Genomic DNA, 12,099 nt, shown 5'->3' on the forward strand with positions numbered 1-12,099 from the left:
CAGGTTTTCCTTTATAATTCTGTCTTTTTCCAGTAGGCAGTATGTGGTCAGCATGTTCCCTGCTGTATTTTATTTTGAGATCTGTGTGTTTAAAGAGATGAATCAACTTCCAAGCCCTCTGTGACCCATTTTACAGCTGCACAGCATTGCTTGAAGCAGTCAGCTGAGGATTGCTCTGTCAGAGCAAGCACAGGGGTCCTTAAGGGGTCTATTTGCTGTGGGTCAGTTTGCTAGACCCTTTTTCCTCAAGGAGCACTGCAGTGAGTCAGGAAAAATGAAGAGAGAACCCTCTGGAGGTCACCCAAGCCTGGGGTTGCAATGAGCTTCAGCAGAGGCAGAAGGAAGGGCTTTAATAAGGTTTAATGAGGCAGATGTCCACCATGCAGCACATCACACCAGGGAAAAGCCAGAGGTGCCATCAGGCAAACTGAGTGTTCAGAGGAGCAGGTGGAGATTTGAGCTCAGCTTGCAGAAATCACAGAGCTTTTCTTCCCCAGTACCACACCCAAAATTTTCTGCAAAGAGCTCCTTCTCAGCTCTGTGCTGATGGTGTCCCAGGGACAGCTCCGCAAGCTGGACCATCGTGGTAGTGGAGGCAACACATCAACAGTGACCTCACAACAAACACTTCCTTCACCAGGCTCTGCATTTTGGTTCACACGGACATTGGGTCTGTTCCCTGAGCTGGGAAAAGCAAGCTCAGCTGTTTTTTCCCTTGAACAACAATCAAGGTAAAAGGGATGTTCCAGCAGTGAGGCAAGAAAGCAGGAGAGTCCATGAAGGAGCACACAATGAAGTTCTACTCAGTTTCATGTTTCAAGTTTCACATTAAATAGAGCATTTCATTAGAATTGCAGATGAAGATCTGAAATTGCTAAGGACTGTGCAATTCTTAGCCAAACTTGATTCAAATTGCTCTGGACTCCTATGAGCAGAGAGGTTGGATTTAAGTTTATTTGAAATGTTGTGGAAATAACAGCAGCAATATGGTTATATACAGATTTTTAAAATAGAATTGGTTTCCATGCTGTGACCTTGCATGAATGATTTAGTCCTGAAGCAAAATTCAGTTGAATGAGTTACCACTATTGAAAAGCAGGTTCCCAAATAGATCTGCTGGCAGATCTTTAAATGTGACCATATGGACTGTATCACTTCATGTTTGGTTTCAGTTTCTGGACTTCAAAGCTGTGTTTCTTAGAGCAATTCATGTCTGCTTTCAGATAATTCCTCCCAACTCTCTGTCGTCTTCTATACAGGCATTTCTTCTTGCTAAGGACCAAAATCTCCAACCCTAACTCTTCCAAACAGTTCTGAATGATAGTTCTATTAAAGTCACAGAGACTTATGTCAGGAGTACCTGGTCTTTACAGAGACAGGCCATAGCACTGTGGTAATCTCTAGACTGCAGTTCTGCCCTCAGCCAGTCTTGTGTTCTGCTGCAATCCAGGACTGGAAAATTGGATTCTGTGAGATGGCTGAGTACCTGCAGCTCTGACTGGTGAAACCAGTCAAAAATACTCACTTATAGAAGCAGCTCTTTCAGCTATTTTGGGCATACATAGTTATAGGTAAATAGTACGGGATTCTTGTATAGCAACACGTCATAGAAAACTTCCTACAACGTATAGGAAGGGATGAAAAAGGCCATAAAAATCTTTAATATGCTTTTAGGGGAGATGCAACCCAGGAGGCCTCAATTCCTAACTGGTAACTCATCATGCAGGGTCAACATCATATTGTGTACTTAAGTTCACCCATCAGCAAAGGCTAATTGTTTATGAGCTGAGATCCTGTGTGGAGAAAGAGATGGAATTAGGAGTCCTGTCCTGGTGCACTCCATGCATCCCTGTGCCCAGGATGGTGCCTGAACCTTTTCAAGGAGTTACTCTGTATTTACACCAACACAAATGGTGTCTGAGGTTGGGAAAGAATTGCTGCTGTCTCTCTGCGCTTAAGTTTAATGGGCAGTGTAAGATACCAGCTCAGCCAGGTCTGGAAGATGCTGGTTTTACTCCCAGCTGAAGCTGTAAAAGACAGCAATTCATCCACTTTCCAGGAGGGTTTGTATTTAGTGACAGAAACCTCTTTTGCAACAGTATTTTCAACTGCAGCAATCCATATCATGATTTTATTATTTGCTCACCAGGAAAAGAAATGGAAATGTTTTCTGTGTGTGGGTTGTTTGTTTTGGTTTGTTTCTTTCTCCTGGGCTGGGTAATGGCTGCAGAATGAAATTTAATCAAGAGCAATATGAGACCAGGGAAGAATTTCTGGAAATACAGAGATTCGTGTACGTGTTACAAGCACTCAGTTTAATGTTATTTATGAGAAAAGGGCACTCAATGGCCAAGATGTTGTTTTTCTTTTCCCCTGCACTGGCCAGAGCTCCAGGGACATGATTGCAATGTAGGAAGCCCCTTCAACTCCCACTGGAATTTCACACCAATTTTAATTGTTGGGTGGTATCATCTGGGAGTTTCTCTCCATGGGAGAGATTGTCAGAGGTTATTAAGCTAAATTTATATTTATATTTTTTGAAATAACAGAGTTTGTGCTGAATTTCTTTCCACCATCTGTGGGACATTCAAAAAGAAAAACTTCCCTTTATTTTATTTATAAGCATACCTCTGTATAAACACATTCACACTTAAATATCTCCATATATTTCCATGGATGCTGGGATCTGCCTGCACAGGTCAGCTTGCTAAATCAGGATTTTAAGAAGAAACATTCTCATTAGGTGATTTTCTTATTAGATGATGGAAAAACAGAATCGTTAATCAGTGGCTATGCCCGTCTAATGAAAGCAAATTAAAAAAAATAATATATCAAAATGCAGAAGTAAGATGAGCTGTTATTTAGAACATGTCTGTGTGGTGATTGCAAGCCTAAACTTTGCAGAGGGCAGGGTTTGTAGCTCTCTGTACCAGCAGAGACTTATACTGGATGGCTCCTACATGCACCTGGCTTGTCTAAACTTTCTCTGGTTGTAAATAAAATTAAAAAATAAATCCTCCACAAATAGTGATTCATTTGATCAAGTGAAGCTTAGATCATATTCTCAAGAGCCTGTGCTTGTATATCCACAGTGCAAAACACTCAGGGCATCTTTTGACTTAAACCTACTTTACTTCACTTTCTCCTGTCCTGTGATGTTTGCTCTGTGGTATTGGCACTTGTTCTTTACTACACCTTTACTACACCTTTACTGCACCTTTACTTCCTCTCCTCCTGCCACAACCTGCACCGAGTTTGGCTTCATCAGGGCAGGCGTTGAAAGCACAGTTAAAGCTGTCAGAGCACGGGCTGTAGGTGGGGATTTGCCCTTTCAGTGGCTCTAGGAAAGCTGCCCGGGTGCTTAGGCCAGAATTGCTTCCCAGCCCTGCTCAGGCTGCTGGCAGTTCCAGAGGGGCAGGTGAGGAAGCACAGATTCAAACTGGACCACGGGAGCAGATCCACCCAGTGTCAGTGTGACAGACACTGCACTGCTCTGAGCTCTCCTTCCTCTGGCTCTGTTCACACCCCTCTAGTGACCAGGATTTCCCAGCCTGCCTGCCCCACTGGCTTCAGAGACTCCTTCATAAAACTCTCCCCCAGTTTGAAATGAACTGCCTTTCCTAGAGCCTCCCATTCCCCAGCCCCTGCAGGCAGAGAGAACAGCTCCCCTGTAGTGTCTTTTCATGTTTGAAGACCCATCAGCCCTATTTGATTTCCTTTTCTCTAGATTAAAGATCCACATTTCCTTTGGCCTTTGCTTGTAGATCATGTTTGCCAGCATCACCTTTCGTGTCCTCCTTTGTGTGTCTGATTTGAAGAGCAGTGTTGCAGCAGAGCCCTCTCCAATCCTCAGTCAGAGCAACAGGATCACCCAGATTATAGTGCTGTGCTCTTATTTTTCAACCAGCATGAAACCATTCCTCCAAATTGGATTTGTCGTCTGCTACAGGTTTAGGGCGTGGAGATCCTTTCCAATAGATCTGCTGTCTGACCCATGCTCCCTGGTATTTGCATGGCTCATCACTGCCTGCCTTAATTTGGAGCAGATTCCATCATAAATTACATGTGTACTCCTAGGAGTTTGCCATGCACAATTCTCTAAAAGGCATTTTATTTTTTTGGCTTTCTCAAATTGCTTATTGAAAATGAGGGCAATGTGCAATTCGTGTCTGTAGAAGGAAATTTCACGTTTAACTTACATGATCTATACCTAATGTCTAAATTACCTGTGCATGCAAATCTACACCACAGTGTACATAATCCATCCTGGCGAAACATCTAAAATTAAATCTGTCAATGTGCACGCACAGGAGTTCTCGAGGAGTGGCAGTTACAGATTTAATGTTCATGCATGTAAAATTGATAGAAAAAGTTAGAGAAGAGTTTGAAGCTGTTTATAAAAAAAATAATCCCTGACAGTTATCCAAACCTCCACAAAACAGGAATCTGATCCTGCAGATACTTCTAACAGAAAATATTGCTGGAGCCTCCTGATTAATGCTTGTGGCAGTAAATGGTTTGTGCTTGATACCAAGTTTGCATTCCTTGACTGTTTAAGTGGAACTCCCACAATTTTATAATATTTTTTAATATAGTGCTTCAGATTTTATGTCTAGTCTCTGACAGGAGTGGAAGTTTCAAAAATAACCGAATCAAATCTCCATCATTTTTTCCCCCCAGATTCACACTTAGTTGTGTTCACTGCCTATAGCTTTTCTCCTTGCTTTAGTGGGGCCAGCATCAACTGCCTGATTATACAGCTGGTTTCACTTTTTCACTCAACTTTGAGCATCTTTCTGTCTCATCCCTCCTCTGTGTGTGTGATGCTTGCAGACATCATCTCTTCATTTCAAAACCCTCTCACACTGAAAAGGGTGACCCAGTAAACTCCATCCATGGACTCCTGCTTTCTTCCTGGCACTCTTCCCTTACCCTTGAATGTAAACCAGCATTGAGATATCTTCTTCACATCCTGACATTCTGTGTTCATTATATCAGGCTCTTCTTCCCAATAGTTGCCTGGTCCTTTATTTCCTCCCCTTTTCAGCTGGATAATGCATGAGTGGGGAAGTGTGTGCTCCGTGCGGGGTGTCAGCTGTGCTGGGGACACGCTGGGCACACGGCTGGCCTGTGATTGACACTAATGCTCCCACAGCAGCTTTGTGGGGCATTGCAGTGGCTCTGTGCAGGGCAGGCTGGGCAGTGGGGACAGCGGGAGCTGTGTCACCAGCATGGCTTGTCAGTGATTCACAGAGATCTCTTGGAGTGCCCTATTTTTGGAAACAGCATTTCTAGATAAACGCTTTTCCAATTCCAAAAGGCATTTTGATGTGCTGGGAAATAAACCTCTACCTAGCTGTGGGTTTTAAGTCACATCCCTAACATTGTGGAAAGTGCTAGTCATTTGATTTTATAATCTTTTCTATGAATTATAATGATGGTAAGGACCAAATAGGCTTAGTCCTGTGCTGCCACTCTCTCCAGATACAGAACAGCAGCAGAAAAGGCACGTTTAGAAACCGAGAGCCCCTTGATGTGTCTGGCAAGCTTAGCTCTGAAATCCTCAAAAGAGATCTGTCTTCCTTTGCCCTCTAATTTAGATGAAGAATTTCTACATTCTTGGAACAGAGAGGGAGAAAGGTGGAAACTGATAAGACACGGTTGAAAGAAAATTGTAGCGTTTTCAGATGCAGGCCTGGGTTGTGTGTGCGAGGTAGATTGAGAACTTTAAACTCATATCACCTTTTCTTTTTAGGCATTCAAGCCAGTGTTTTAGGGGCCTCTCTGTCTTCTACAGGACCAGGTAGAACTCCTTTGCATAGGGCTGTTGTAAGCAGGCCTTTGGGGACTAAGGGGCTTGGGTTTGGGGTCATTTTTTTCCTGCCTAGGACATGCAGAAATGTTGTTGCTCATTCGCTCAAAGACAAAACAAGTTTGCCAATTCCAGCTCTTTGTAGCCTGTTGGCGTTTCTGAAAAGATACCAGGCAATGGGGACTTACAGATAATTACTGCCACAAATAATTTAATTTGCATTGAATGAGGAAGTCGCCCCTTTTGACTCACCATTTTCAACCATCAGGAGTGGTCGTCTGTAGTGGCTCACCCCAGCAGTCCAGAGTGCTTGTTATTAAGGACTTCTGCATTTTGGATTAGTGTTTCCCACTGAGTGATTTTAATTTCTGTTGCCAAAGAATTCACACAGGCATGCACAATTAGCAAATCATCAGGATTAAAAGAACCACATGGCAGGGTTAACACACTTCAAGACTATTGTACTTACCTCAGGTACCACAGCACAAAAAAATAGGGGCTCCCATGTCTGCAGCTCATGGTTCCTAAATCTGGCTGTGCCAACGCTGCTGAACACTGGAAGCAAAGCTTTTAACATCATTACCTGCCAGCTTTTTGTTTCATCCCTCAAGGACTGCTCCCCTCTTTGCATCTTCATCTGCACAAGTGGGTACACCGTGGGGGTTTTGGGAGATCTGAGTAAGCCCCCTGTGATGATGGACCCAATTTGAACAGCTCTGGGCTTGGATTGGAACCACTGATTTACAAATGGCTGAACCCCCAACTGGCTGAGCGGATGAAACAGATGTGTTTGTTCAAAAGTTTGCAACAAACATCCGAGTTTTCTCCATAAATTTGTGCTCTCCTGATCTGGATTATCTTTCTTTAAAATAGGCTTTTCCCACAGACATAGACAAAGGATTTAGCTCTCTTTGACCCTTCTTTGCAAACAAGTATAAGTGGCCATGCTGCCCAACTCCTGGAGGCTGGAGCTCAGCTGTATGCTTGCACTTGCCTGTAAATGCCACTCTGAAATGTTCTGTGCATAAATGGAGCCTGTTAGGTTATGTTGCAAGGAGCACCTTTTTTTTTTTTAGAATCTAATTAAGTTGAAAAGATGGGTAGTACTTACCACAAGCATGTTGTTTTAGAGAAGGAAAACCTCTTTGCAAAATGATTTAGTTGTTAGGATTTTTTTTCTTCTTTGAGTTGGAGAAAAGAAAGAAAACTAAAGCTCCTTCTTACAGTAAGCTGGTTTTCTCCCTTTTATTTTGTTTTATTTTCTTATCTAGGGAAGTCGTGTAAGCAAAGTTCTTTGCTGGTGCGAGGGATTTGTGTGATATTTTTTCAAGGTGTGGATTGTAGAATGTCACACATTCATTTTTAAAGGGTTTTGCTCTCTGATACGAATGAAGCACAGGGCAGTCAAATGTCAGTGGAAGCTTAGCAGCTCACTTTTCCTGCTTCTCTCCATTTTATTATTCCCTGTGTTTGCAAAAGAGGAGCCTCTTACGTTCTCAGCTTTGTTAGTGTTTTCAGAGCAGGCAGCCTTGCTGCTTTTGACAAAGTTTTTGCTGTCTCCTCAAAACAAGAAAAGACCCATTTTCCCAGAACAGGGGCATATTTGGACCTTGCTAAAACAACTTCAACCTTTAAACTGCCCCACCCTTCACTGCCGGGGGATCTCCAGAGCAGTTCGAGCATGTATCAGGAATCAGGAGGCTGCTGCCCTCACTGCTCTGCTTGGGGACAGGACAGAACTCTGCTCCAGCTCTCAGGTGGCACAGAGCCAGGTCTCACACTCCCCTGGAGCTCTCAAAGAGCATCCCATGGGGTGGATGCAGATGCCCTGGTACCTTGGAGTGAGCGGTGCTCCCATCCCGAGCCCTCTGCTCCTCCTGGAGCGCGCAGCACCCACTCCAGGAGCTGTACCCATTGCACCCTGTCCAAGGCACCCACTCCAGGAGCTGTACCCATTGCACCCCGTCCAAGGCACCCGCTCCAGGGGCTGTACCCATTGCACCCTGTCCAAGGCACCCGCTCCAGGGGCTGCACCCATTGTGCCCTGTCCAAGGCACCCGCTCCAGGGGCTGCACCCATTGTACCCTGTCCAAGGCTGAGGAAGCACTCCCACTGCTGGGGTGATGCAGGTTTGTGCCAGATGAGTGACTGGGAGGGAGAGCTCCAGGCTGGTATCACGATACTTTTGGCGCTCCACAAGTTACATTAAAAAGCCATGGGGTTTCCTGGTTTGTCACGTGCCCTGCATGTCTGACCAAGTGGGGTAATTTTGTCAAAATATTTTGCCATTGCTTTGCTTTTAATGAGGGCAAACTGACCTTGCTTTCTCCCCTCTCCAAACCACCCCAAAGGAAGCTAGCCAAGAAGCAGAAGGAGACCCAGACCAGCACGCAGAGGGAGATGGGTCCCGTGGCTACTTCTGACAAGACCTCCACCAAACTCAGTGCTGTTCACAATGAAGAAGCTTTTTCTTCCAGCTGCCAAGATGTTAATGGATTCAGTAAGTTTAACTTGCTTGCAATGGATATGACCCCCTTGGAGAGCTCTAGGTTCTTAAAAGGACCTATTCCTTTGGGCACAATGTTGAGGAGTTAGGAATGGCAGTGATAGAGATCGTTGCAAAAGCTCCATAGAAATCTGGAATGTCTCTGGCACTGCCCCTGGTTTATCTGTCAGACAGGTGGAGAGCATTCCTCTGGGTCCAAATCTACTGAGAATAATTTATAAAGCCTGTTCTAATAACTGCATCAGAATAAGAGGCACATTTATTTGTTGTTTCGAAGTAACTTTTCCTTTGTGAGTAGAAGAGTCAAATCACTTAGCTGGTTGTAGGATGAAATAACATTTTCTGTATGAAATTGTTATGAAAGAAGGTCTCCTGGTCCCCTGGCTAGAGAACTGGAATGGAAAGACAGCATTTCTTCCTTTGTCTGTGTCCTCGGTTTATTCTTCACACGGGTTCAGTGAAACTGATCTTAGTTAACATTTGTAAACCACTCAGACCTCTGTAGCTAAAAGAGTTTTGTGGGTAAAGCAGCACAAAGTCCTACTTTAGCCTCACTAGATCCAGGTTGAGTGCATGGTGGATTGCATGGCGGATTTGTAAACTTTTTTCGTATTAAATAAATTTAAACTTAGACACTATGGGCATGTCACTCCTTCTTTTGACACTCAGCCTGTTAGCTTGGACAAGGGACAGCTCTGAAACTCAAGTGTGTCCTAAAACTCTTTATTAAGCATCTTTAGCAAAGGGGTTTTTCCCCCCGATTACTAAAATGGAAATGCTCATGGTACAAAATGTGGTTTATCATTGAAACCTCCCCTTGTAATCTCAAATTGAGCGGGACAGGTTGAGTGAATTCTTCCTTTCCCTCTCTCTGCAGGTCATGTCAAATTCCATCTGCATGTGCTGCTACTGCCACTTTGTGTAACACACCTGTGAGATGGATAAATAGGTGTTTGGGACAGCCAAGGCTGGCAGGGAACACTTTTCTCTGATATTAAATTTCCTTCAGTCAAGATCTAATTTTCTCAGGTGCTGAGTAGCTCTATCTCCTAAGGAGGCAGCAGGAGTTCTGTGGGGTTCATAGCTCTGAAAGCCAGGACAGCAGCAGACAGTGTTGTATCAGCCATCCCCGAAACAGCACAGGCAGCTTGGCTGGAATATGTAGGGGAAAGCAAGTATTTAACACTTCCCTCAGAATCTGGATTTCTAAAAGTTTGGGGATTCTTTCTCCAACCAGAAAATTAGAAAAGAGACAAGCTTGAAATGTGACCTCATTTTTCCCCCCCCATGGTATTTTGACAGACTAATTAAAACAGTTGAGTCATTTTCTTGAAATAGCAGCTACAGAAAATATGAGGTATCAAATTTTGTAAAGAAACATCACTCTGGATTTTCAATTTTTTTAAATCAGTTAGACTGACTTCTCTGCAGATTTTATCGCTGCCTCCCCCTATAACCTGAGTCAGTCATGGGAGAATTCTTAAAACTCTTTATATCTATGAGAAATAATTATCAATAAACCTTCACGATTTCTCCAAATTTTTTACTGCCAAGTCCAGGATGCTGAGGTGTTGGAGGTAAGTTCTGTGCAGTAGTGTGCACATGCTGATACAGGAATTTTCTAGGTAAAAAATTTCTTAAAATAAATAAATAAATAAATAGCTTTAATAAAGTTGAATACTTCTGGGTTCTGTACAGGCCTACTTTGGAGTAACATAATAGGATTATTGCTTAACCCTCCTGCTAACTAACAGAGTTTTACAGGGTTTATCCACCAGAGCTGTTGAAATCAACTGTCTTAAGCAGCAGTCAGATTCCTTCTTAAATTGTTTTTTGCCTGCCAACAGTACATAGCATTTACAGCATCTGATGATGGGCAGTCCCCCTCTCCATCCTGCCCCTCAGCTGTGGGAGCCTGAGCTGGCTGTAGCAGGGACATGGAAATGCCCCTCTCCTTTTGGAAGAAGAGCCCCCCCAAGAGAAGCAAAGTGTTTCCAATGCCAGGATCACTTTGCCAGCTCACAAAACAATCAAACAGAGCAGCACAACTTGCTAAGTAGGACCCCTCCGTTTTTGGATGTCTTGTAAGCAAGGTCACCTGCTGAATACAGTGTCCTTGCAGGGCTTGTGTCCTTGCCTCCAGTTTATGTTTTCTGTCACTATAATTCTGATAACTTTTCAGACAGAACAAATTCAATGAGTCCCTATAGAAGCTTTTCTTTTCCCATGCTCTCTCCAGCTGGCCACTGGTCTGCTTCTGGGTGAGCCCTGTCCACCCTCCTGTTGTTGCTTACCCCATCCCCCTGCCCTGTCACCACACAGGACTATTTTTTAAAATCAGGCAGATTTAAAAATCCCACTCTCAAGGGTGTTGCCTGATGCTCTGCTCCATGAGGGAGATAAAAAATGAACAGCTGCCTTCCTGCTTATCAGGCCCTTGTTTTCTGTTGGGGCATCAAGACCTCAGGTCTTGCTGAAAAGTGGAAGAGAATTGGGCATTTATCTTTTCTGGCCCAAAGCAAAGCCTCTCATCCCTCTTTCCATGCTGCAGTGTTAGTTGTTATTCTAGCAGGATTCTCACTGATACATACAGGTGTTGAAATGAAAGAGATTTTTTGGACTTGGCCTCTGTCTTTGACACTCTGCAGAATCAGAGAAGGTGTTTGCTGAAACATGGATTGGTCCATGGCTGTTCCAGCTTGTCTGCTTTTACTCAGGGATTATGAACAACCACAGTTAGTTGTTCATTTTCTCAAATATCTTGGGGGTTTTTTTTAAATAAAAGTATATCCTAACTCCATTAATGGCAGATGATGGCCCTGGCAGTGGCTGAGCAGTTCCCTGGTATGCAGGAGAGTTGGGAGGCAGCACAGTCACATGTAGATATTGGCTCAGGGCAAGGTTCTTATGAAATAAGATGGGAAATGGGAGACAAAGCAGACCTAATTTTGCCCCTCAGTGCCTGCCCTGAGCAGAAAGGTGTGCAGGGGGTTGTTGCCATGCAGAAATCATGTGCAGTTTGGCAGTGATGGGGGAAGCAGCAGTGGATCAGCTCAGCAGTGATGCACTGACCATGTGCTCTGCACAAAGGAACTGCTCTTCCTTCTGGCTTTGCAGTGCTCAAATGCTATGGACCAGCCTTGTCCAGGAGAGTTCCCTGTCCCCAGCAGAGCCATCCTGACATCCTTGCAGGGGTTCTGACAGAAACTATTTGATTCTGAGGTTTTAACCCCTTAAAATGCAGCCAGTTTTGCAGGAGACTGATTTATTGAGGTGTGCTTTACCCTTGTGACATCTCCATTTGGGGGGAGACAGCTCTCCAGACACCCTTGAGGAGGGACACTGATCCAGATGAAGGAGTGGCTTTAATGTTACAGGTACAGAGAGCATTTTGGAAGTGGGGGACGGAATTTTGCAGTAGTAACCACAACTATAAATTACCAAGTCAGTGGGATTTTACTTACGAGAAGAAGATGATGAGAGGGAGGTGTAGGCAAGTGGCACGCAGGGTTTAAAGGATCCATTTGTACCAAGCAACATCAAAATTCACACCTTTCCATAATCCCCTATGTTTTTGTGATCAGTGAGATGCAAAGGTCTTCACAAAAGACAAATACGGCAAGACATAGTTCTTATTCCTACCCCACAGATAATTTTCACTCATAACTAGGTTACCTGCTAAATGCAGTCTAAGGACTTGTAGGGTCATGGATATGAGATGTTTTCTCCAGTAAAAAAATTCTTAAAATAATTTTAAAATAAAAGACAAACCCACATTTTA

At 43.8% G+C, this 12,099-nt stretch overlaps 1 protein-coding gene across 9 annotated transcripts in view; it reads left to right on the forward strand.

Moving 5' to 3' along the window:
• The window catches only part of PTPRT (protein tyrosine phosphatase, receptor type T), a 315,834-nt gene that overhangs the window by 251,938 nt on the left and 51,797 nt on the right, over window positions 1–12,099 (forward strand). For 6 of the 9 annotated variants that reach the window (XM_017735146.1, XM_017735148.1, XM_017735143.1 and 3 more), the window contains 2 exons: window positions 5,756–5,803; window positions 8,164–8,312. In XM_017735146.1, coding sequence (XP_017590635.1) covers window positions 5,756–5,803; window positions 8,164–8,312 — 197 coding nt within the window. The remainder of the gene's footprint in view (window positions 1–5,755; window positions 5,804–8,163; window positions 8,313–12,099) is intronic. The other 3 variants (XM_017735147.1, XM_008634352.2, XM_017735149.1) reach the window with 1 other exon arrangement.

Source organism: Corvus brachyrhynchos, unplaced genomic scaffold, assembly GCF_000691975.1.
Source record: "Corvus brachyrhynchos isolate BGI_N302 unplaced genomic scaffold, ASM69197v1 scaffold125, whole genome shotgun sequence".
Taxonomy (NCBI): Eukaryota; Metazoa; Chordata; class Aves; order Passeriformes; family Corvidae; genus Corvus; species Corvus brachyrhynchos.